This window comes from Eriocheir sinensis, chromosome 16 (genome assembly GCF_024679095.1).
Source record: "Eriocheir sinensis breed Jianghai 21 chromosome 16, ASM2467909v1, whole genome shotgun sequence".
NCBI classification, from domain to species: Eukaryota; Metazoa; Arthropoda; class Malacostraca; order Decapoda; family Varunidae; genus Eriocheir; species Eriocheir sinensis.
Window position 1 is genome coordinate 1,214,701 of NC_066524.1, and position 22,960 is coordinate 1,237,660.

The following is a 22,960-nucleotide window of genomic DNA, read 5'->3' on the forward strand; positions in this document are numbered from 1 at the left end:
CTATTGAGATCCACACGGATCACAGATCTTTAGTATGGTTGTTACAGGTAGCTAGTCCCAACGGCAGGATAGCTAGATGGCAGACTCGGGGCTGAGTGGCTTGGGGCTGAGTGTCTGGGGGCTGAGTGTCTGGGGGCTGCGTGGCTGGGGGCTGAGTGGCTGGGGGCTGAGTATCTGGGGGCTGAGTGTCTTGAGGCTTTGTGTCTTTGGGCGGAGGGGTGTGCCTTGACCTCATCGCCGCCTTGTTAGTGTCATTCAGCATGGTGTAATTTCGGGTGAAGGGCAGGCTGGAAGGCAGGCAGGCATGGGTTTAGTGTCTTGGGCCTTAGTGTCTGGGGGCTGAGTGGCTTGGATCTGAGTATCTTGGGGCTGAGTGTCGTGGTCCTGAGTGTTTGGAGGCTGAGTGTTTGGGGACTGTGTGTCTGGGGGCTGAGTGGCTGAGGGCTGAGTACCTGCGGGCTGAGTGTTTGGGGTCTGAGTGTCTGGGGGCTGAGTGTCTTGAGGCTGCGTGTCTTGGGGCTCAGTGTTTGGGGGCTGAGTGTCTGGGGACTGATTGCTTAAGGGCTGAATGTCTGAGGGTTGAGTGTCTCGGAGCTGAGTGTCCTAGGGCTGAGTGTCTTGGGGCTGAGTGTCTTGGGGCTGAATGTCTTGGGGCTGAGTGTTTTGGGTCTGAGTGGCTGGGGGCTGAGTGGATGGGGGCTGAGTGGTTTTAGGCAGAGTGGCTTGGGGCTGAGTGCCTTTGGGCTAAGTGTCTGGGGGCTGAGTATCTTGGGGTTGAATGGCTTGGGGATGAGTGTCTGGGGGCTGAGTGCCTGGGGGCTGAGTGGCTGGGGGCTGAATGGCTGGGGACTGAGTGTCTGGGTGCTGAATGCCTAGAGGCTGAGGGGTAAGTGGCTGGGAGCTGAGGGTCTGGGGGCTGAGTGTCTGAGGACTGAGTGTCTGGGGGCTGAGTGTCTGGGGGCTGAGTGGCTGAGGGCTGAGTGTCTGGGGGCTGAGTGTCTGGGGGCTGAGTGGCTGAGGGCTGAGTGGCTGAGGGCTGAGTGGCTGAGGGCTGAGTTGCTGGGGGATGAGTGACTTGGGGCTGAGTGGCTTGGGGCTGAGTGTCTTGGGGCTGAGTGTCTGGGGGCTGAGTGTCTGGGGGCTAAATGACTGGGGGCTGAGTGTCGGGGGGCTGAGTGGCTGGGGGCTGAGTGTAAGGGATGAGTGGCTGGGGGCTAAATTGCTGGGGGATGAGTAGCTGGGGACTGAGTGGCTGGGGACTGAGTGTCTGAGGGCTGAGTGTTTAAGGACTGACTGTCTGGGGGTTGAGTGTCTTTGGGCTGAGTGTCTGGGGGCTGAGTGACTGGGAGCTGAGTGTCTTTGGGCTGAGTGTCGTGGGTCTGAGTGTTTGGAGGCTGAGTGTCTGGGGACTGAGTGTCTGGGGGCTGAGTGGCTGAGGGATGAGTCTCTGTGGGCCGAGTGTTTGGGGTCTGAGTGTCTGGGGGCTGTATGTCTTGAGGCTGCGTGTCTTGTCGCTGAGTGTTTGGGGGCTGAGTGTCTGGGGGCTGATTGGCTGAGGGCTGAGTGTCTGAGGGCTGAGTCTCTGGGAGCTGAGTATCTTGGGGCTGAGTGTCGTGGGGCTGAGTGTTTGGAGGCTGAGTGTCTTGAGACTGAGTGTCTGGGGGCTGAGTGGCTGAGGGCTGAGTCTCTGGGGGCTGAATGTTTGGAGGCTGAGTGTCTGGAGACTGAGTGTCTGGGGGCTGAGTGGCTGAGGGCTGAATGTCTTAAGGCTGCACGTCTTGGGGCTGAGTGTTTGGGGGCTGAGTGTCTGGGGGTTGAGTGTCTGAGGGCTGAGTGTCTTGGGGCTGAGTTGTTGGGGGGTGAGTGTCTGGGGGCTGATTGTATGAGGGCTGAGTGGTTTTAGGCTGAGTGTCTTGGGGCTGAGTGTCGTGGGTCTGAGTGTTTGGAGGCTGAGTGTCTGGGGACTGAGTGTCTGGGGGCTGAGTGGCTGAGGGATGAGTCTCTGTGGGCTGAGTGTTTGAGGGCTGAGTGTCTGGGGGCTGTATGTCTTGAGGCTGCGTGTCTTGTCGCTGAGTGTTTGGGGGCTGAGTGTCTGGGGGCTGATTGTCTGAGGGCTGAGTGTCTGAGGGCTGAGTGTCTGGGAGCTGAGTGTCTTGGGGCTGAGTGTCGTGGGGCTGAGTGTTTGGAGGCTGAGTGTCTTGGGACTGAGTTTCTGGGGGCTGTGTGGCTGAGGGCTGAGTCTCTGGGGGCTGAGTGTTTGGAGGATGAGTGTCTGGGGGCTGAGTGTCTTGAGGCTGCGTGTCTTGGGGCTGAGTGTCTGGGGGCTGAGTGTCTTGAGGCTGCGTCTCTTGGGGCTGAGTGTTTGAGGGCTGAGTATCTGGGGGCTGATTATATGAGGGCTGAGTGTCTGAGGGCTGAGTGTCTGGGGGCTGAATGTCTGGGGGCTGAGTGCCTTGGAGTTGAGTGTTTGGGGGCTGAGTGGCTGGGGCTGAGTGTATTCGGGCTGAGTGTCTGGGGCTGAGTAGCTGGGGGCTGAGTGGCTGGGGCTGAGTGTCTGGGGGCTGAGCGTCTTGGGGCTGAGTGTCTGGTGGCTGAGTGTCTTGGGGCTGAGTGGCTTGGGGTTGAGTGTCAGGGGGCTGAGTGTCTTGATGCTCAGTGCCTGGGGGCTGAGTGTCTGGGGGCTCAGTGGCTAGGGCTCAGTGGCTGGGGGCTGAGTGTCTGGGGGCTGAGTTTCTTGGGGCTGATTGTCTTGCGGCTGATTGTACTGGGGTTGAGTGTTTGGGGGCTGAGTGGCTGGGGGCTGAGCTGCTGGGGCTGAGTGTCTGGGGGTGAGTGTTTGAGGAGTGAGTGTCTTGGTTCTGAGTGTCCGGGGGCTGAGTGTCTTAGGGCTGAGTGTCTTGGGGCTGAGTGTATGGGTGCTGAGTGTCTGGGGGCTGAGTGTCTGGGGGCTGAGTTGCTTGGGGCTGAGTGTCTTGGGGCTGACGTTCTTGGGGCCTGAGTGTCTGGGGGCTGAGTGTCTGGGAGCTGAGTGTCTTGATGGCTGAGTGTCTGGGGGCTGAGTGTCTGGGGCTGAGTGTCTGGGGGCTGAGTGTCTTGGGGCTGAGTGTCTGGGGGCTAAGTGTCTTGGGGCTGAGTGTCTTGATGCTGAGTGTCTTGGGGCTGAGTGTCTGGGTTCTGAGGTTCTTGGGACTGAGTGTCTTGGGGCTGAGTGTCTTGGGGCTGAGTGTCTTGGGGCATGATTGTCTGGGTGCTGAGTGTCTGGGGGCTGAGTGTCTGGTGGCTGAGATGTTTGGGACTGAGTGTCTGGAGGCTGAGGGTGTTGGGGGCTGAGTGTGTTGGGGCTAAGTGTCTTGGGGCTGAGTGTCTTGGGGCTGAGTGTGTGGGGGCTGATTGTCTTGGGGCTGAGTGTCTTGGGGCTGAGTGTCTGGGTGCTGAGTGGCTTGGGGCTGAGTGGCTTGGGGCTGAGTGGCTTGGGGCTGAGTGTTTGAGGGCTGAGTGTCTTGGGGCTGAGTGTCTGGGGGCTGAGTGTCTTTTGGCTGAGTGGCTGGGGGTTGAGTGTCTTGCGGCTGAGTGTCTTGGGGCTGAGTGTCTGGGTGCTGAGTGTCTGGAGGCTGAGTGTCTTGGGGCTGAGTGGCTTGGGGTTGAGTGTCAGGGGGCTGAGTGTCTTGATGCTCAGTGCCAGGGGGCTGAGTGTCTGGGGGCTGAGTGTCTGGGGGCTGAGTGGCTAGGGCTCAGTGGCTGGGGGCTGAGTGTCTGCGGGCTGAGTTTCTTGGGGCTGATTGTCTTGCGGCTGATTGTACTAGGGTTGAGTGTTTGGGGGCTGAGTGTCTGGGGGTGAGTGTTTGAGGGGTGAGTGTCTTGGTTCTGGGTGTCCGGGGGCTGAGTGTCTTAGGGCTAAGTGTCTTGGGGCTGAGTGTCTGGGTGCTGAGTGTCTGGGGGCTGAGTGTCTGGGGCTGAGTTTCTTGGGGCTTAGTGTTTGGGGGCTGAGTGTCTTGGGGCTGAGTGTCGTGGGGCTGAGTGTCTTAGGGCTGAGTGTCTTGGGGCTGAGTGTATGGGTGCTGAGTGTCTGGGGGCTGAGTGTCTGGGGCTGAGTTGCTTGGGGCTTAGTGTCTGGGGGCTGAGTGTCTTGGGGCTGAGTGTCTTTTGGCTGAGTGTCTGGGAGCTGAGTGTCTTGGGGGTGAGTGTCTGGGGGCTGAGTGTCTGGGGCTGAGTGTTGGGGGGCTGAGTGTCTGGGGGCTGAGTGTCTGGGGGCTAAGTGTCTTGGGGCTGAGTGTCTTGATACTGAGTGTCTTGGGGCTGAGTGTCTGGATTCTGAGGTTCTTGGGACTGAGTGTCTTGGGGCTGAGTGTCTTGGGGCTGAGTGTCTTGGGGCATGATTGTCTGGGTGCTGAGTGTCTGGGGGCTGAGTGTCTGGTGGCTGAGATGTTTGGGACTGAGTGTCTGGAGGCTGAGGGTCTTGGGGGCTGAGTGTGTAGGGGCTATGTGTCTTGGGGCTGAGTGTCTTGGGGGTGTGTGTGTGGGGGCTGATTGTCTTGGGGCTGAGTGTCTTGGGGCTGAGTGTCTAAGTGCTGAGTGGCTTGGGGCTGAGTGGCTTGGGGCTGAGTGGCTTGGGGCTGAGTGTCTTGGGGCTGAGTGTATTGGGGCTGAGTGTCTTGGGGCTGAGTGTCTGGGGGCTGAGTGTCTTTTGGCTGAGTGGCTGGGGGTTGAGTGTCTTGCGGCTGAGTGTCTTGGGGCTGAGTGTCTGGGTGCTGAGTGTCTGGAGGCTGAGTGTCTTGGGGCTGAGTGTCTTTGGGCTGAGTGTCAGGGGGCTGAGTGTCTTGATGCTTAGTGTCTGGGGGCTGAGTGTCTGTGGGCTGAGTGTCTGGGGGCTGAGTGGCTAGGGCTCAGTGGCTGGGGGCTGAGTGTCTGCGGGCTGAGTTTCTTGGGGCTGATTGTCTTGCGGCTGATTGTACTAGGGTTGAGTGTTTGGGGGCTGAGTGTCTGGGGGTGAGTGTCTGAGGGGTGAGTGTCTTGGTTCTGGGTGTCCGGGGGCTGAGTGTCTTAGGGCTAAGTGTCTTGGGGCTGAGTGTCTGGGTGCTGAGTGTCTGGGGGCTGAGTGTCTGGGGGCTGAGTTTCTTGGGGCTTAGTGTCTGGGGGCTGAGTGTCTTGGGGGCTGAGTGTCTGGGGGCTGAGTGTCTGGGGGCTGAGTGTCTTGGGGCTGAGTGTCTTGGGGCTGAGTGTCTGGGGCCTAAGTGTCTTGGGGCTGAGTGTCTTGGGGCTGAATGTCTTGGGGTCTGGTGGCTGAGATGCTTGGGGCTGAGTGTCTGGAGGCTGAGTGTCTTGGGGGCTGAATGTCTTGGGGCTGAGTGTCTTTGGGCTGAGTGTCTTTGGGCTGAGTGTGTGGGGGCTGATTGTCTTGGGGCTGAGTGTCTTGGGGCTGAGTGTCTGGGTGCTGAGTGTCTGGGGGCTGAGTGGCTTGGGGCTGAGTGGCTTGGGGCTGAGTGTCTTGGGGCTGAGTGTTTGAGCGATGAGTGTCTTGGGGCTGAGTGTCTGGGGGCTGAGTGTCTTTTGGCTGAGTGGCTGGGGGTTGAGTGTCTTGCGGCTGAGTGTCTTGGGGCTGAGTGTCTGGGTGCTGAGTGTCTGGAGGCTGAGTGGCTTGGGGCTGAGTGGCTTGGGGCTGAGTGTTTTGGTGCTGAGTGTCTTGGGGCTGAGTGTCTTGGGGCTGAGTGTCTTGGGGCTGAGTGTCTGGGGCCTGAGTGTCTGCGGGCTGAGTGTCTGGGAGCTGAGTGGCTTGGGGTTGAGTGTCAGGGGGCTGAGTGTCTTGATGCTCAGTGTCTGGGGGCTGAGTGTCTGGGGGCTGAGTGGCTAGGGCTCAGTGGCTGGGAGCTGAGTGGCTTGGGGTTGAGTGTCAGGGGGCTGAGTGTCTTGATGCTCAGTGTCTGGGGGCTGAGTGTCTGGGGGCTGAGTGGCTAGGGCTCAGTGGCTGGGGGCTGAGTGTCTGGGGGCTGAGTGTCTTGGGGCTGATTGTCTTGCGGCTGATTGTACTGCGGTTGAGTGTTTGGGAGCTGAGTGGCTGGGGGCTGAGTTGCTGGGGGCTGAGTGTCTGGGGGTGAGTGTTTGTGGGGGGAGTGTCTTGGTTCTGAGTGTCCGTGGGCTGAGTGTCTTAGGGCTGAGTGTCTTGGGGCTGAGTGTCTGGGTGCTGAGTGTCTGGGGGCTGAGTGTCTGGGGGCTGAGTTGCTTGGGGCTTAGTGTCTGGGGGCTGAGTGTCTTGGGGGCTGAGTGTCTGGGGGCTGAGTGTCTGGGAGCTGAGTGTCTTGGGGCTGAGTGTCTTTTGGCTGAGTGGCGGGGGGTTGAGTGGCTGAGGGCTGAGTGTCTGGGGGCTGAGTGTCTGGGGGCTAAATGACTGGGGGCTGAGTGTCGGGGGGCTGAGTGGCTGGGGGCTGAGTAAAGGGATGAGTGGCTGGGGCTAAATGACTGGGGATGAGTAGCTGGGGACTGAGTGGCTGGGGACTGAGTGTCTGAGTGCTGAGTGTTTGGGGGCTGACTGTCTGGGGGTTGAGTGTCTATGGGCTGAGTGTCTGGGGGCTGAGTGACTGGGAGCTGAGTGTCTTTGGACTGAGTGTCGTGGGTCTGAGTGTTTGGAGGCTGAGTGTCTGGGGACTGAGTGTCTGGGGGCTGAGTGGCTGAGGGATGAGTCTCTGTGGGCCGAGTGTTTGGGGTCTGAGTGTCTGGGGGCTGTATGTCTTGAGGCTGCGTGTCTTGTCGCTGAGTGTTTGGGGGCTGAGTGTATGGGGGCTGATTGACTGAGGGCTGAGTGTCTGAGGGCTGAGTGTCTGGGAGCTGAGTATCTTGGGGCTGAGTGTCGTGGGGCTGAGTGTTTGGAGGCTGAGTGTCTTGAGACTGAGTGTCTGAGGGCTGAGTGGCTGAGGGCTGAGTCTCTGGGGGCTGAATGTTTGGAGGCTGAGTGTCTGGAGACTGAGTGTCTGGGGGCTGAGTGGCTGAGGGCTGAATGTCCTGAGGCTGCACGTCTTGGGGCTGAGTGTTTGGGGGCTGAGTGTCTGGGGGTTGAGTGTCTGAGGGCTGAGTGTCTGGGAGCTGAGTGTCTTGGGGCTGAGTGTCTTAGGGCTGAGTGTCTTGGGGCTGAGTTGTTGGGGGGTGAGTGTCTGGGGGCTGATTGTATGAGGGCTGAGTGGTTTTAGGCTGAGTGTCTTTGGGCTGAGTGTCGTGGGTCTGAGTGTTTGGAGGCTGAGTGTCTGGGGACTGAGTGTCTGGGGGCTGAGTGGCTGAGGGATGAGTCTCTGTGGGCTGAGTGTTTGAGGGCTGAGTGTCTGGGGGCTGTATGTCTTGAGGCTGCGTGTCTTGTCGCTGAGTGTTTGGGGGCTGAGTGTCTGGGGGCTGATTGTCTGAGGGCTGAGTGTCTGAGGGCTGAGTGTCTGGGAGCTGAGTGTCTTGGGGCTGAGTGTCGTGGGGCTGAGTGTTTGGAGGCTGAGTGTCTTGGGACTGAGTTTCTGGGGGCTGTGTGGCTGAGGGCTGAGTCTCTGGGGGCTGAGTGTTTGGAGGATGAGTGTCTGGGGGCTGAGTGTCTTGAGGCTGCGTGTCTTGGGGCTGAGTGTTTGGGGGCTGAGTATCTGGGGGCTGATTATATGAGGGCTGAGTGTCTGAGGGCTGAGTGTCTGGGGGCTGAGTGTCTGGGGGCTGAGTGTCTTGGAGTTGAGTGGCTGGGGGCTGAGTGGCTGGGGCTGAGTGTATTCGGGCTGAGTGTCTGGGGGCTGAGTGGCTGGGGGCTGAGTGGCTGGGGCTGAGTGTCTGGGGGCTGAGCGTCTTGGGGCTGAGTGTCTGGTGGCTGAGTGTCTGGGGGCTGAGTGGATTGGGGTTGAGTGTCAGGGGGCTGAGTGTCTTGGTGCTCAGTGACTGGGGGCTGAGTGTCTGGGGGCTCAGTGGCTAGGGCTCAGTGGCTGGGGGCTGAGTTTCTTGGGGCTGATTGTCTTGCGGCTGATTGTACTGGGGTTGAGTGTTTGGGGGCTGAGTGGCTGGGGGCTGAGTTGCTGGGGGCTGAGTGTCTGGGGGTGAGTGTTTGAGGGGTGAGTGTCTTGGTTCTGAGTGTCCGGGGGCTGAGTGTCTTAGGGCTGAGTGTCTTGGGGCTGAGTGTATGGGTGCTGAGTGTCTGGGGGCCGAGTGTCTGGGTGCTGAGTTGCTTGGGGCTTAGTGTCTGGGGGCTGAGTGTCTTGGGGGCTGAGTGTCTGGGGGCTGAGTGTCTGGGGGCTGAGTGTCTTGGGGCTGAGTGTCTTGGGGCTGAGTGTCTGGGGGCTAAGTGTCTTGGGGCTGAGTGTCTTGGTGCTGAGTGTCTTGGGGCTGAGTGTCTGGGTTCTGAGGTTCTTGGGACTGAGTGTCTTGGGGCTGAGTGTCTTGGGGCTGAGTGTCTTGGGGCATGATTGTCTGGGTGCTGAGTGTCTGGGGGCTGAGTGTCTGGTGGCTGAGATGTTTGGGGCTGAGTGTCTGGAGGCTGAGTGTCTTGGGGGCTGAGTGTCTTGGGGCGAGTGTCTTGGGGCTGAGTGTCTTTGGGCTGAGTGTGTGGGGGCTGATTGTTTTGGGTCTGAGTGTCTTGGGGCTGAGTGTCTGGGTGCAGAGTGTCTGGGGGCTGAGTGGCTTGGGGCTGAGTGTCTTGGGGCTGAGTGTCTTGGGGCTGAGTGTCTTGGGGCTGTGTTTGAGGGCTGAGTGTCTTGGGGCTGAGTGTCTGGGGGCTGAGTGTCTTTTGGCTGAGTGGCTGGGGGTTGAGTGTCTTGCGGCTGAGTGTCTGGGTGCTGAGTGTCTGGGTGCTGAGTCTCTGGAGGCTGAGTGTCTTGGGGCTGAGTGGCTTGGGGTTGAGTGTCAGGGGGCTGAGTGTCTTGATGCTCAGTGCCTGGGGGCTGAGTGTCTGGGGGCTGAGTGTCTGGGGGCTGAGTGGCTAGGGCTCAGTGGCTGGGGGCTGAGTGTCTGCGGGCTGAGTGTCTTGGGGCTGATTGTCTTGCGGCTGATTGTACTGGGGTTGAGTGTTTGGGGGCTGAGTGTCTGGGGGCTGAGTGTCTTGGGGCTGAGTGTCTGGGGGTGAGTGTTTGAGGGGTGAGTGTCTTGGTTCTGAGTGTCCGGGGGCTGAGTGTCTTAGGGCTGAGTGTCTTAGGGCTGAGTGTCTTGGGGCTGAGTGTCTGGGTGCTGAGTGTCTGGGGGCTGAGTGTCTGGGGGCTGAGTGTCTTGGGGCTGAGTGTCTTGGGGCTGAGTGTCTGGGGGCTGAGTGTCTGGGGCTGAGTGTCTGGGGGCTGAGTGTCTTGGGGCTGAGTGTCTTGGGGCTGAGTGTCTGGGGGCTGAGTGTCTTGGGGCTGAGTGTCTTGGGGCTGAGTGTCTTGGGGTCTGGTGGCTGAGATGCTTGGGGCTGAGTGTCTTTGGGCTGAGTGTCTTTGGGCTGAGTGTGTGGGGGCTGATTGTCTTGGGGCTGAGTGTCTTGGGGCTGAGTGTCTGGGTGCTGAGTGTCTGGGGGCTGAGTGTCTGGGGGCTGAGTGTCTTGGGGCTGAGTGTTTGAGGGCTGAGTGTCTTGGGGCTGAGTGTCTGGGGGCTGAGTGTCTTTGGGCTGAGTGGCTGGATGTTGAGTGTCTTGCGGCTGAGTGTCTTGGGGCTGAGTGTCTGGGTGCTGAGTGTCTGGAGGCTGAGTGGATTGGGGCTGAGTGGCTTGGGGCTGAGTGTTTTGGTGCTGAGTGTCTTGGGGCTGAGTGTCTTGGGGCTGAGTGTCTGGGGGCTGAGTGTCTTTGGGGTGAGTGTCTGGGGGCTGAGTGTCTTGATGCTTAGTGTCTGGGGGCTGAGTGTCTGTGATGCTTGGTGTCTGGGGCTGAGTGGCTGGCGGCTGAGTGTCTGGGGGCTGAGTGTCTTGGGGCTGATTGTCTTGCGGCTGATTGTACTGCGGTTGAGTGTTTGGGAGCTGAGTGGCTGGGGGCTGAGTTGCTGGGGGCTGAGTGTCTGGGGGTGAGTGTTTGAGGAGTGAGTGTCTTGGTTCTGAGTGTCCGGGGGCTGAGTGTCTTAGGGCTGAGTGTCTGGGGGCTGAGTGTCTGGGTGCAGAGTGTCTGGGGGCTGAGTGTCTGGGGCTGAGTTGCTGGGGCTTAGTGTCTGGGGGCTGAGTGTCCGGGGGCAGAGTGTCTGGGGGCTGAGTGTGTGGGGGCTGAGTGGCTAGGGGTTGAGTGTCTTGCGGCTGAGTGTCTTGGGGCTGAGTGTCTGGGTGCTGAGTGTCTGGAGGCTGAGTGGCTTGGGGCTGAGTGGCTTGGGGCTGAGTGTTTTGGTGCTGAGTGTCTTGGGGCTGAGTGTCTTGGGGCTGAGTGTCTTGGGGCTGAGTGTCTGGGGGCTGAGTGTCTGCGGGCTGAGTGTCTGGGGGCTGAGTGGCTTGGGGTTGAGTGTCAGAGGGCTGAGTGTCTTGATGCTCAGTGTCTGGGGGCTGAGTGTCTGGGGGCTGAGTGGCTAGGGCTCAGTGGCTGGGGGCTGAGTGTCTGGGGGCTGAGTGTCTTGGGGCTGATTGTCTTGCGGCTGATTGTACTTGGGTTGAGTGTTTGGGGGCTGAGTGGCTGGGGGCTGAGTTGCTGGGGGCTGAGTGTCTGGGGGCTGAGTGGCTTGGGGTTGAGTGTCAGGGGGCTGAGTGTCTTGATGCTCAGTGCCAGGCGGCTGAGTGTCTGGGGGCTGAGTGTCTGGGGGCTGAGTGTCTTGGGGCTGAGTGTCTTGGGGCTGAGTGTCTTGGGGCTGAGTGTCTTGGGGCTGAGTGTCTTGGGGCTGAGTGTCTTGGGGCTGAGTGTCTGGGGGCTGAGTGTCTTGGGGCTGAGTGTCTTGGGGCTGAGTGTCTTGGGGCTGAGTGTCTTGGGGCTGAGTGTCTTGGGGCTGAGTGTCTTGGGGCTGAGTGTCTTGGGGCTGATTGTCTGGGTGCTGAGTGTCTGGGGGCTGAGTGTCTGGTGGCTGAGATGCTTGGGGCTGAGTGTCTGGTGGCTGAGTGTCTTGGGGGCTGAATGTCTTGGGGCTGAGTGTCTTGGGGCTGAGTGTCTTTGGGCTGAGTGTGTGGGGGCTGATTGTCTTGGGGCTGATTGTCTTGGGGCTGAGTGTCTGGGTGCTGAGTGTCTTGGGGCTGAGTGGCTTGGGGCTGAGTGGCTTGGGGCTGAGTGTCTTGGGGCTGAGTGTTTGAGCGCTGAGTGTCTTGGGGCTGAGTGTCTGGGGGCTGAGTGTCTTTTGGCTGAGTGGCTGGGGGTTGAGTGTCTTGCGGCTGAGTGTCTTGGGGCTGAGTGTCTGGGGGCTGAGTGTCTTTTGGCTGAGTGGCTGGGGGTTGAGTGTCTTGCGGCTGAGTGTCTTGGGGCTGAGTGTCTGGGTGCTGAGTGTCTGGGTGCTGAGTGTCTGGAGGCTGAGTGTCTTGGGGCTGAGTGGCTTGGGGCTGAGTGTTTTGGTGCTGAGTGTCTTGGGGCTGAGTGTCTTGGGGCTGAGTGTCTTGGGGCTGAGTGTCTGGGGGCTGATTGTCTGCGGGCTGAGTGTCTGGGGCCGAGTGTCTGAGGGCTGAGTGTCTTGGGGTTGAGTGGCTTGGGGCTGAGTGGCTGGGGGCTGAGTGGCTGGGGGCTGAGTGGCTGGAGGATGAGTGGCTGGGGGCAGAGTGTCTTGGGGCTTTGTGTCTTTGGGCGGAGGGGTGTGCCTTGACTTCTTCGCCGCCTTGTTAGTGTCATTCGGCATGGTGTAATGGCGGGTGAAGGGCAGGCAGGAAGGCAGGCAGGCAGGCAGGCAGGCAGCGGGCAGCAGCAGGCGGGCAGTGTAGCGGCATGTGGCAGGACGGTGTGAGTGTGAGCGTACTGACTACAGTGACTGGTGGATCGCTCGCCATTGTCGCCAACGGTTTTTCACACCCTCCCGCTCGCTCGCTGCCATCTCGCTTTCCGATGCAGCGTCACTGCCATACGCACTACGTACAAAGTAGCTTGCATATATGCGCGCATACACCGCGACCCCTTGCGTTTGACAAGGGTATGCGAGCGCATACTGCGATGGCCTCTCGCTTAATCGCGCGCGACGGGCCGGCACCCGTAAGTCGCGCGAACTTTATCGGGCGACTATTGCGACTAATCGCAATGACGTCGCTACGATGTCGAGCGTTTATTCTGATTTCGGATATTTTCAAAATCGCCAACCGTCGCAGAGCGAAATCGCGGATGTGTTTGAGGAAGAAAGTGACGCAGAGGACTGTGACGAAAAGAATGCAGAAGCTACTGGGCAGAAACACAGTGGTGAACCTCCATCGACTTCCCCGCGGGTTTCTTTCCAGCTTGAGACTCCGCTCCGTGCTGGTCAGGAGAAGACAAGCGACACTGATGTAAGTACTCTAATCTTGTCTTTCGCAGAACAGAAACAGCTGCTGGAAACTCAAGTAAAGCTGAAGGAAGCTAAGACTATAGCCTTCAAGGCTCAAGCGGATGCTAGCCTAACATACTGTAATGCTAACACCTCTTCACTAACCACTGCTTCGTTTAATTCCTCGAATCGTTTTGACCTGGCTAAAGCAGGCAAGCTCGTTTTTAAGTTTGATGAGCTTGACCCAGATTTGTTCTTTTCCTCGTTTGAGAGGATTGCACGTCAGCTCTCTTGGCCATATTAATGGTGGACAGTACTTGTCCAATCTCACTTTATTGGCCAGGCGCGCCTACCTGGCACTCATTGACGCGGAAGCGAGTGAATATGAGCTGGTAAAGTCTTCAATCCTAACGGCTGACGCCTTAGTGCCTGATGCTTACCTACGTAAGTTCAAACAGTAGAGGAAAAAGGAAAGTGAGTCATATCGTGAGTATGCTCGGCAGAAGCGCGAGTCTTTTACGCGCTGGTTGCGAGCCAGGAATATCGAATCATTTTCAGAACTAATGGAACTAGTTTCAATGGAGGATTTTTTTCAGACCATGGATAAAGGGGTGAGCAGCTTTGTGGTTGAACGAGATGTGGACATTCTCGAGGAGGCTGCTCGATTGGTTGACAAGTTTAGCCTGGCCAGAAGCGAACCCGTTCACAAGACAGCGAAACGGCCGCAGCAAGTAGGAGTAAATGCGAAGAGCCTGGCATACAGCGGAAGTTGTCTAAGTGCGATTTTTGGGGGCAAGTTAGGTCACATTAAAGCACGGTGTTGGAACCGAGCATCCTTCACAGCTTCCAAGCCTGATAAGGCAAAACCAGTCGTGACAATGGAGAAGACTGTGCATGAGAAGGAGGGGAAGGGCACTGGGAAGGCTGTAGCCTTGGTGTCATTTCTAGGAGGGAGAGTTGATTCTGGGGAGTCTGAACTCGAATCCTTGCCTTGCGAGGAAATAGTGTTAGCCTCTAAGGGTGACACTGACTTATCGACCTAGGGTTCTCTCAGTCCATTTATGTCGCGGGGACACGTGACTATTGAGGGCAGCCTTAGTCCGATTTTTGTGTCACGGGACACAGGGGCCATGGAGTCTCTTATCAGGGAAGGGGTTGCCACTGGGACCGACACGGGCAAACACGTACTCTTGCGAGGTGTGTCGGGCCGAGTACTCAGCCCCTTTTACAGGTACGAATTGGAAACGTCCTGTTTTGCTGGTCTTGCGAACTTGGCTGTCCTGCCCGACCTGCCTGTCGACGGTGTTGACGTCATAATAGGTAATGACTTGGCTGGAGAGAGGGTTGCCGGAAGGCCGCCCCCTCCTGTACCTCCTGTACCGGTAAGTAATCCAGAGACAGACAGATTGGTAGCTGAAGACCCACCTTATTTCCTGTATGTGTCACCAAACGGGGGATGGCAAGAAAGGCAAGAATTGGTTCAAATTCAAACACCTCCCCTAATTTACCTCAGGATGAGACTAATGATGATTTACACATTGCCTCCTTATTTTCTTCTTTCCTCCCTTACTAATGACTTTAAGCGGCAGTGCAAGTGATGGCAGGAAGGGAGGCGTTAATTACAGCCCAGCATGAAGACCGTTCCCTGGCAGCACCGATGGAAGAGGCCACGTCGGGAACAGACGGTCCTAGGCCTAACACTCACTGTTACCAACGGGACGGTGTATTGTTCAGACAGTGGACACCTCCTCACCTTTCCGGAGACGAGGAGTGGGCAGCCGTAAATCAGTTGGTTGTGCCATGCCAGTATCGGGAGCCGCTGATCCAGTTAAGTCACTTAAGGGGAGGCGACTACGGGGTATTTTTTGACGAATATATTTAAAATCGGACGAGTACATGTTTTTCGCTCAGCGTGGCCGGGAAACCCTAAATTATCATGTGGTGAGGTTTGTTTTCCTAAAATTAAAACCCCTCCCCCCTGGGGGGGCTTTTGCGTCATAGTCAGACATGTGCGTCATAAGACGCTCATGTCAACATATGCGGTATCATTCGTATATACGTAAAAATTGCATTATAATATTTTATTTCTTCGTAAATTTTGCCATCTGTCATCCTCTCTCCTTCGCGCGGAGAGGCAGGGGAGAAAGAGAGGTGCCACGGCGCCAGTGCCAAGCGAGACGCAGACGGGAAGAGTATGTCGTACTTTTCTTTCCTCTCCAGCCAAAAAAACGTCCTTACAAATGATTTACAAACGCAAGGCAACCAGAAAAAGAGTCACCAACATCAAGAGGGCTTATGGAACGGCCAAACCTCAGAAAACAAGCAAGAGAGTAGCGTAGAAGCAAGGCACTCCCGCAAAGCACTCCCGCGGCACTCGCGCTACGCGGGAGTGCCGCGGGCCCAGATGCCTGATCATTCTCCAGTAAGTCAACAAGATATACACAATAATATGTGAAAATTCCATGCCAATCAAATAAATGCAAATGGCAGGACAGGAATGAAATGTAAAAATATCTTTAGGAGCCAATATCTCGAAAATTAGTTTTTTAAGCTTAAAATAATTTCACAAAATCGGTAAAAAGTCTGATCGACTTTTGTTAGGTATCGGTTCAAACTACAACTAAAGGGTAATTTTTTTGTTGAAAATAGATTTTCAATAATGTCAAAAGAAAACGGGACACAGAGAGGAGAAAATAATAATTGACAAAATATTGTATTTTTTTTCTTCAAAGACAAAACTAAAAATCAAAAAGTTATTTCCAACAAAATGTAGATAGGTAAACAAAATTTCTATGGTATTTTTTTACAAACCGATCAACTGAAAAAAAAACCTGTTCAACAAAACAACGAAAAAATACGCTTTATTTGAGTCTCTCCTAAATTTCACCCGAATTTGATGAAATTCACAGAATAACATACCTTTACTGTAACAAACAACATACTAAGATTTCAAAGCTATTGGACGTACCGTATGCGCAGGAAGACCCCCCGTAGTCGCCCCCCCTAAGCAAGTTCTTGGGACATGCTGGGACTCTAAACACACATGATAAATTAAGTAGGTACTTTTTTCTGGCCGCGCATGCGGAAACAGGTGTCTGACTTTGTAAAGAGATGTAATGTTTGTCAGGTAGCTGGCAGGCCGTCAAAGTACATTCCTCCTGCACGTTTAGTTGAAGTTCCTGTAATTCCAGAGACATTTTCTCATGTCCAAGTAGATGTAGTGGGGCCTTTGCCGAGGACTACTAAGGGCAACGAGTATATCGTTACCTTAGTAGACCTGGCGATCCGTTATGTACATGTTGTAGCTATGAGGAGTGTTAACGCCAAAGGTATTGTGAAAACCTTAAAAGATACCTTTGCTAGTTTTGGTATGCCTGTAAAGATTCAAACTGACGGTGCCTCTTATTTCACTAGATCAGAGTTCTCTAAATTTGTTAAGGAGTTAGGAATTTACCATGCAGTTTCCTCCCCCTATCATCCTGCAAGTCAGGGAGCCTTGGAACGCCAGCACAGAACTTTAAGGGCGACGCTGGCCAAGGTGGGTCTTGAAAATTCGACTCACTGGGACGACGACTTGCCTTTCGTTTTGTTTTGCTTGAAGGACATGCCCAGTGCCAGCACGGGCTTCTCTCCTTTTGAATTGGTCTTTGGCCACACTGTTCGGGGACCACTGTGCCTCGTAAGGGACAAACTGCTTGAACAAGGTAAGGTTGACCTGTCCGTCCTCGATTTGGTCGGGGACATGAGACAGCGTCTGTTGAGGTGTTGGCAGGTGGCAGCCGAGAACCTGAGTCACTCCCAAGACAAGTCAAAGCAGAGGCATGACTTGAAGTCCAGGCGAAGAGAGTTCCACCCAGGCCAGGAGGTTTTGGTTTTAATACCGATGCAGGGGAACCCGTTAGCTGCCAAGTTTAGTGGTCATTATCAGGTCATTAAAAAGATAAGTGACACCACGTACGTCGTAGCTACCCCTGACCGGCGTCGAGCCCAACGCTTATGCCACGTGAATACGATGAAGCCTTATCACGCGGCACCTGGCTCCGCCGCTCCTGTGCCTGTGTGCCTCGCTGACGCTGACTTATCCACCTGGACCTCTCTTCAGTGGGAGCTTGGCGTCACAATTCCCAGGTAAAGGCAAACTTGGTAGAGAAGGTTCAACACCTTGCTGCCCAACAGAAGGCGGACATTTGTCGCCTTTTGTGTCGCTACCCACAAGTTACTCGTGACCATCCGGGCCACACTACTATAGTTGTTCATGACATAGTCGTGGGTGACGCGAAACATATAAAGCAGTCCCCTTACAGGGTGCACCCCGAGCAGCGTGCCAATCTCCAACGGGAGATAGAGTTCATGTTGGACATAGGGCTAATTAAGAAAACCCACAGTGAATGGTCTAGTCCATGTCATCTTGTTCCTAGGCCAGATGGCACTCCCAGGTTTTGTGTAGATTATCGTAAGGTAAACGATGTAATAATGAAGGATTCTTATCCTCTTCCCCCGTATTGATGATTGTGTAGAAGCTGCAGGTCAGGTTAAATGTATTTCCAAGATTGACTTGTTAAAAGGGTTTTGGCAAATAGGTCTTACCTCACGTGCCCAACAGATAGGTGCCTTAGGACACACTTATCTTCAATAAGTCTTGCCTTTTGGTCTGTCCACTGCTCCAACGGCTTTTCAATCACTGATGAATGAAGTGGTGGGCCACATTCCTGGCACCACCGTATACATTGATGATGTTTTGATTTTTTTCTGATGATTGGCAGGAACACCTTCCAAGGCTGGAGCAGCTTTTTCAGGCCTTGACAGAGGCTAACTTAGTCATCAATTTAAAGAAGTATGACTTCGGTCATGCTCAAGTGACCTACCTGGGCTATCTTGTTGGCTGTAGAACTATGGCTACTGTCGACTCTAAAATTACTAGTATCCTTGAATTGCCCGCTCCCAACAACAGGAGGGCTTTAAGGCGGTTTTTGGGTATATATGATTGGATTTTACAGGAGATATATTTGTAATTTTGCCCATATAGCCAAGCCTATGACTGACCTTTTGAAGGGAAAATGTAAATTTTTGTGGAGGGATGAATGTGAGGATGCTTTTCTTAATCATAAGGTTATTTTGTGTGCACGCCCTATAGTGCGTATTCCTAACTTTTGCAGATCCTTCAAGCTGGCCTGCGATGCCAGTCAGGCTGCTGTAGGGGCTCTGTTGCTGCAGGAGGACGACGGAGGGGTGGATTGACGTGTTGCGTATTTCAGCCGTAAACTCGCACCACCTCAGACTCGTTACTCCACTGTTGAGAAGGAACTTCTCGCCATTGTACTTGACCTCACCCAATTTAGTTATTATGCTTCTCCAGCCAGACCACTTGTGTTTGTTACGGACCATAAGCCCCTAACGTACCTGTCAAACTTTAAGCACAAAAACAATAGGTTGTTGAGGTGGTCTCTGTTTCTACAAAATCTCAATGTATCAGTCAAACATGTCAAGGGAAGTGATAATGTAATAGCTGACGTCTTGTCAAGACCTACCTAGGGTGAAGAAAGTGGCTTTCTTCCCCTTGGGGTGGAGGAAACTGTTAGGGATAAGTTGCTGAAAGGCATGTAAAGTAACGAAGTGAGTACCTGTGAGAGGCTATAACTCCTCCCCTCCCTCGTTGGCTCCTTGCTTCACTGTTTCTCGTATGATTCAAATGTTCGTTCAGTTCCCGTTAGTAGGTTTCATTTCATTTGACTAAACAGTCGGACCCCCGAACCTCCTTTACCTCCTGCCTCGCCTCAGCAGTTTAAGGCAGCCTCTTCAGGAACCACCGTAGCGAACACATCGCTGGTAACTTGCTTATCAGCGAGCTTGTACGTGGACTGAACTGACTCCGGGACACGCTTAGTGCCTCGTGATTGTGTCCGACTGTATATCAGTCTGTGCCATTCAGTGCTTTTTGGCTTGACCGATCAGCGCTTAGGCTCCGTTTAGTAGCGCTTTGGTAACGTGAATGTAACGTCGAGCCTGTATTGCACACAGAGACTTGTGTTTAAGTGTAAATACTAATTGCGAGTGTAGTATTTGCCTCGCTTGCTTGTTTTGTGCTCTAGTGTTCCTTTTCAGTGTGTCATGCGGGAGTACCGTGACTTATAACTTGGTGTGTTTGTGACTGCTGGGCACTGGAGTTACATTTAGTGTTTGTTTGTGTTGTGTCTTTTTGGTGGTGTTAACGTCCGTTGCTGCATTGTAACTATTGTGTCGGTTTACAATTATTTCTACGTGTTTACTTTTTGCTAACACCGGTAGTCTGCTTGCGGTGTAGGATATTTCTGTGGTTGTGTGGTATTTGTGTGGTTGCTGACATATTAGCCCTGTTATCTTTTCTTAAGTTGTGGCATTGTTATTGGGTGCAATAGTCTTTCCGTCGTAAGTGGAGAGATAACCCCCTTGCCTTCGGTACCGTCTCTCGTTTTTTTTTTTTTTTACTTATGTTCCTTGGCGTGATTTATATCAGTGACTTAGTTATTTATATTAAAGTAATTATTTATTTTAGCGTTTTTATTTATTCCGTTGCGTGACTATACCTCTCGGGTATAGTATTGGTAGTCTCGGATTGGGAGGTTTTGGCCGCATAACAATCGACAACTCACGAGAGTCCTCGCACCACCTCTTCGTGGTGTGATTGGGGAGTCGACGAACCGCGAGACTGACCTAACGAGTGGTTAATAATATCCTCGCACTAACAGTGTGTTTGTGTGTGTGTGTGTGTGTGCGCGCGCACGCGAGTGTGTGTTTGTGTGTGTGTGTGTGTGTGTGTGTGTGTGTGTGTGTGTGTGTGTGTGTGTGTGTGTGTGTTTGATAGTGTGTGTGTGTAATTCACCACGGCGTCATCACGAGTAGGATTCACAATCGCCAGCAAGTACCACCCTCCCGACATTCGAAAGGTCATGCTCATTATAGTGTACATCTGGGTACTGCCAGGACCTTACACACCACACACTCCTTCCACCTTGCTAAAGGGGGGATAGTAACTAGAGTCCCTTGATAGAGAGAGTCCCGATATAGGCTGGCCTGTGTATAAGGCTGCGGGGCGCCATTATTGCCCCTTCGAAAATCGCGCCGACTTCAAAGCACGATGTCTCGCGGGTCATTTTTTCTTATTTTTAGGTGGTGCCTAGCCTTTGGCTGTTGCAACATGCCACAGAGGGGATACAAAGTGTATAATTTAACTGCAAGAGGGCTAAGAAGACAAGGTGTGCTAATAGTCAGTCGTCTTGGGAGGAAACCAGCGGTTATGACAAAGACACACACACACTGCCCTTGTGTGTGTCTTGCTGTCATAACCGTCCTCCCTTTGTACTGTCTATGGATATCATTATGAGAGAGGCACAGCTACAAGGACTGAAACAATCGTTCACCTAAGGTCCAGACTTCGAAGCTGATGAGGGAAGCTGTGGGCCTTATGGCCAACATTATTGGATGTGATCTCTCCCACAGGGCTCTAGCTGTTATTACAGACTCTGGATATTTCACAACCTCATCAAGGCCACAGTTTAATAGACTGGACGTGTTACAAGAGTTTAAATGAACAGAAGCTAGCTTTTGGTGAGCCATACCTGTCTTGGTAAAATTCTGGAATCACACCCGACCCACTCTAAAAGTTAACACATGATTTGTTTAGATTGTATTTGCTAATCATCACTCTGGTAACCGTTTCCATTATAATTATTACTTGTTTCTGAGATTTTAAAATGCGGGGAAATATAACTATTTCAGCGGTGATAGGCTAGATTACTATATGCTCATGTGAAGTGTCTTCATCTAGAAACTCCTCTAGGTTGGGTTAGAAGTCCATCTTTATTTAACAGCATAAGTTATAAGGTTGCACAGTCTTCATTTTCATGGGTACCAATGTCATTATTATATGCTGAAGACATTTTCCTACAGCATTCTCTAAACCTAGCTATTTTGACCCTCCAGCAAAATGAAACACTTTGACATGGCCTTAGTATTTTAATGTATTATTTTTTAATCATTTGTATTTTAATTCAAATAATGAGGTTTCTGCATACCCTACAGCACTGGATGGAGGGAACGCTGTCGCCAGCTGTATAGGCAGGGTGAGCAGGGCGCTGTTGTGGCGCTTTGTCTTGTGTCGCTTTGGCTCTCTGCGATGTATCCTTGAAGTTAATGGCCATTTGCAGTGTTTTTTTATCTTCATTAAAGAGCTTCTTGGTGTCGATATTTTGATGGCAATATAATCAGCTTGATTTTTCATGATTACAGGTGTCGCGCCTTAAATTGTGAGTCCTCCATCGATGACAAACTCGCTTCCGGTATGATAGGAAGCCTGGTGGCAAAAACAAGACATTTTATTAACTATGGTTTGCGTTGTCTGTCAATATAATTAGTAAATTTAGAATAATGATTCCATACCTTCTGGAATGTCATGCCCAGTAAATACAAAGCTGTGGTGATTGACGTGCCTCTCGGAGCATGGGGAAGATGAGTGGCGACTGTTTGTTTCCTCAATTGTAATGGTCGATGACGTGTGTTGGTGCTTAGAATACAGACGACTAATCGTGGCGGTAGTGTCATTGACAGTTTAGGTTTGTCTCGATGCACATTTTTTTGGGGGAATGCAGTTTGATCAATGTCTAATTAAAGTTGTATTGCCCTCTCTTTGTACCTCATTAAATACGTGTTTATATTCCCCAGTCAATATCAATTAAAAAAATAGCGAAAATAAATGTTATTATTACTATTACGAATGTTCTTATTGAATATACCTTGAACGGATGCGTAAAAGCTTTATAATATTAGTCTGTGATGTAGTGATTGTGTTCATGATTTTTTTTTATCACCACTATTAAGATAATGTGCCTCCTCACCAACACCCGGAAGCACCCCTGCCAAGGGTGGACTCACCTCATCGGAGGCCAAGTAGACACACAAGTTGGCAACCTCCTCAGCCCTTGCCAGACGGCCAATCAAGTTGTTCTTCAAGTGATCCACGTATTTCTGCCAAAATAGCCGCGAGTTAGCTTTCCGATACACGGTTTTCAAAGCTATACATATGCAGTACTTTTGGCCACTGCTGACGCCCATTACAACATGTGAACCCACCTCTTTGATACTTACCTTTTCCACGGCAGTTACTTTACCGACTTTGGAAGAAGAGCCCGGTGTGTCCACGAGTCCCGGGCACACAATGTTGCACCTGAGTGAAGATAGATGGGAAATGCTGTTTTTTTTTTTTTTACCGGACAAGCAATGTCGAGTTGACAGACTTTTCTATTAATAAACGGGAAAGGTAAAGCGAGGAGCATACCCTATATTAGCAGCGCGTGACCACTGTGTTCATCACCGTACTATTGGCCCGCTAGTCTGTGGTGGATGAGAACCGATTTTCCCGGAACAAAGCGCCAGGTCACCACAGTATACCTTCCCCTGATTTCCCCAGGTACCCATTTACGTACCACCAAGAGGGAAAGAATAAATATAGGTGGGTGGATTGCTCACTGACTGCCAAGGCCAGGATTCGAACATAGCCATGCAGGTTCGTAACCACTGCACCACGGGGACGGTGAGGTTTTCTAAATGATGCTTACTAAAATCATTGTGTGATGTCTTAAACATCCAATTCATGTTCAAGCTCACTACAGAGTATGTTAGCAACTTATGAGGAAGACATGGCTTTGTAGTTAGTGTTGAACAAAAGTATTATCAAGATACCTGATTCCCTGGTGCACGTGCTCTCTAGCGATACCCTTTGTCAGCCCGATGACGGCACCCTTGGCGGCACCGTATACAGAGCGACGCTCGAAACCATGCATGGAACTAGATACTGAAGCCATGTTGATGATGGATCCACCGCCGCGACTGATCATCTGTGCTTGTGCAAAATAAAAGCATAGGCTATACATGTTTATTTGTGCCTTTCGAACATTTGCTACTGACGAACGTAAATAAAATAGTTAGTTGTGTTCAGGCTGTTTAAAGTATGTGTTAAGAGTACCTTTTTTTACAGTAAAGGAAGCGGCTCAAGTGCAAAAACAAAGAAAGGCCACTAGCACTGCTCCCATAAGACAAAATAGAGAAGTATTCAAAATATGTTTAAATTCGGAAGCGGATGTGGCTTGATACTCCACTCTTGAAAGAGGTCAAGTCGAAGGCAGGAGGAAATATCTAGAGGCGAAGAAAGGCTACTTCAAAGTTTACCAGTGAAAGGGACAAAATAATGTACATTCTGGTTAAAACTTGTATAGGGGATTTAGACAGTAATAGTGTTGAGCAAGAGTAGGAAGTCGAGTGCGGCGGTGCAGCGGGAGCTACGTTCAGAAATGACAGCAAGGTCTGAGGCTAAGTGTACTACAGCTTCCAGCCTAAAGTCTGTTAACTTTTGTTGGGGGGGAAGGGTTCTGTTAAATGTTGTAGAGTAATGCAATTTAGAGTCATCGGCGTGGTGACGCCGATGTACCGCGGGTGTAGGGTACTGCGATCACCAAAAGTACGTGTGTGTAGGTAAACAACGTTCACCTCTTGTATATTGAAACCATTTTAGCCAGTGCGTTGAGGCGATGGCTCCCGCGGGTCCTTTCCTCCCCTCTGCTCTGCCACACAGTCCGAAAACCTATTTTTTCCTCTTATATGTTGCATATAGCTAACATAT

At 53.0% G+C, this 22,960-nt stretch overlaps 3 protein-coding genes across 3 annotated transcripts; all 3 read right to left on the minus strand.

Moving 5' to 3' along the window:
- Window positions 1-744: 744 nt before the first annotated feature.
- On the minus strand, window positions 745-4,374 carry LOC126999131 (adhesive plaque matrix protein-like). The gene is made up of 5 exons (XM_050861460.1): window positions 4,298-4,374; window positions 3,546-3,701; window positions 3,252-3,506; window positions 1,295-2,540; window positions 745-879 (listed from the first exon to the last, which is right to left on the minus strand). Exons 1-5 carry the CDS (start codon window positions 4,372-4,374, stop codon window positions 745-747), a joined length of 1,869 nt encoding a protein of 622 aa, XP_050717417.1.
- A 509-nt stretch (window positions 4,375-4,883) lies between these two features.
- On the minus strand, window positions 4,884-12,997 carry LOC126999132 (adhesive plaque matrix protein-like). Its single transcript, XM_050861461.1, is given in 8 exon segments — window positions 4,884-5,769; window positions 5,956-6,082; window positions 6,525-7,037; window positions 7,166-7,659; window positions 8,745-8,923; window positions 10,194-10,391; window positions 10,689-10,760; window positions 10,762-12,997. Coding segments are annotated over 8 exon segments (3,405 nt in total). The 5' UTR covers window positions 11,698-12,997.
- A 7,291-nt stretch (window positions 12,998-20,288) lies between these two features.
- Window positions 20,289-22,178, minus strand: LOC126999177 (3-hydroxybutyrate dehydrogenase type 2-like; the record flags this gene model as incomplete). The annotated part of the gene is given in 4 exon segments (XM_050861506.1): window positions 20,289-20,638; window positions 21,217-21,309; window positions 21,430-21,508; window positions 22,024-22,178. Coding segments are annotated over 4 exon segments (381 nt in total), but the record flags the coding sequence as incomplete, so codon positions are not given.
- Between the last annotated feature and the right edge of the window lie 782 nt (window positions 22,179-22,960).

Bases quoted from the DNA above. Each gene is read 5' to 3' on its own strand.
- LOC126999131 (XM_050861460.1), bottom strand. From the start codon at position 4,374: ATGCCCCAAGACACTCAGCCCCAAGACACTCAGCCCCAAGACACTCAG. The intron at 3,702-4,297 runs GCCCCAAGACAC...CCAGACACTCAG, and splicing joins CCTCAGAATCCAGACACTCA to CCCCCAGACACTCAGCCCCC. The intron at 880-1,294 runs GTCAGTCCTTAA...CTTACCCCTCAG, and splicing joins AGACACTCAACCCCCAGACA to CCTCTAGGCATTCAGCACCC.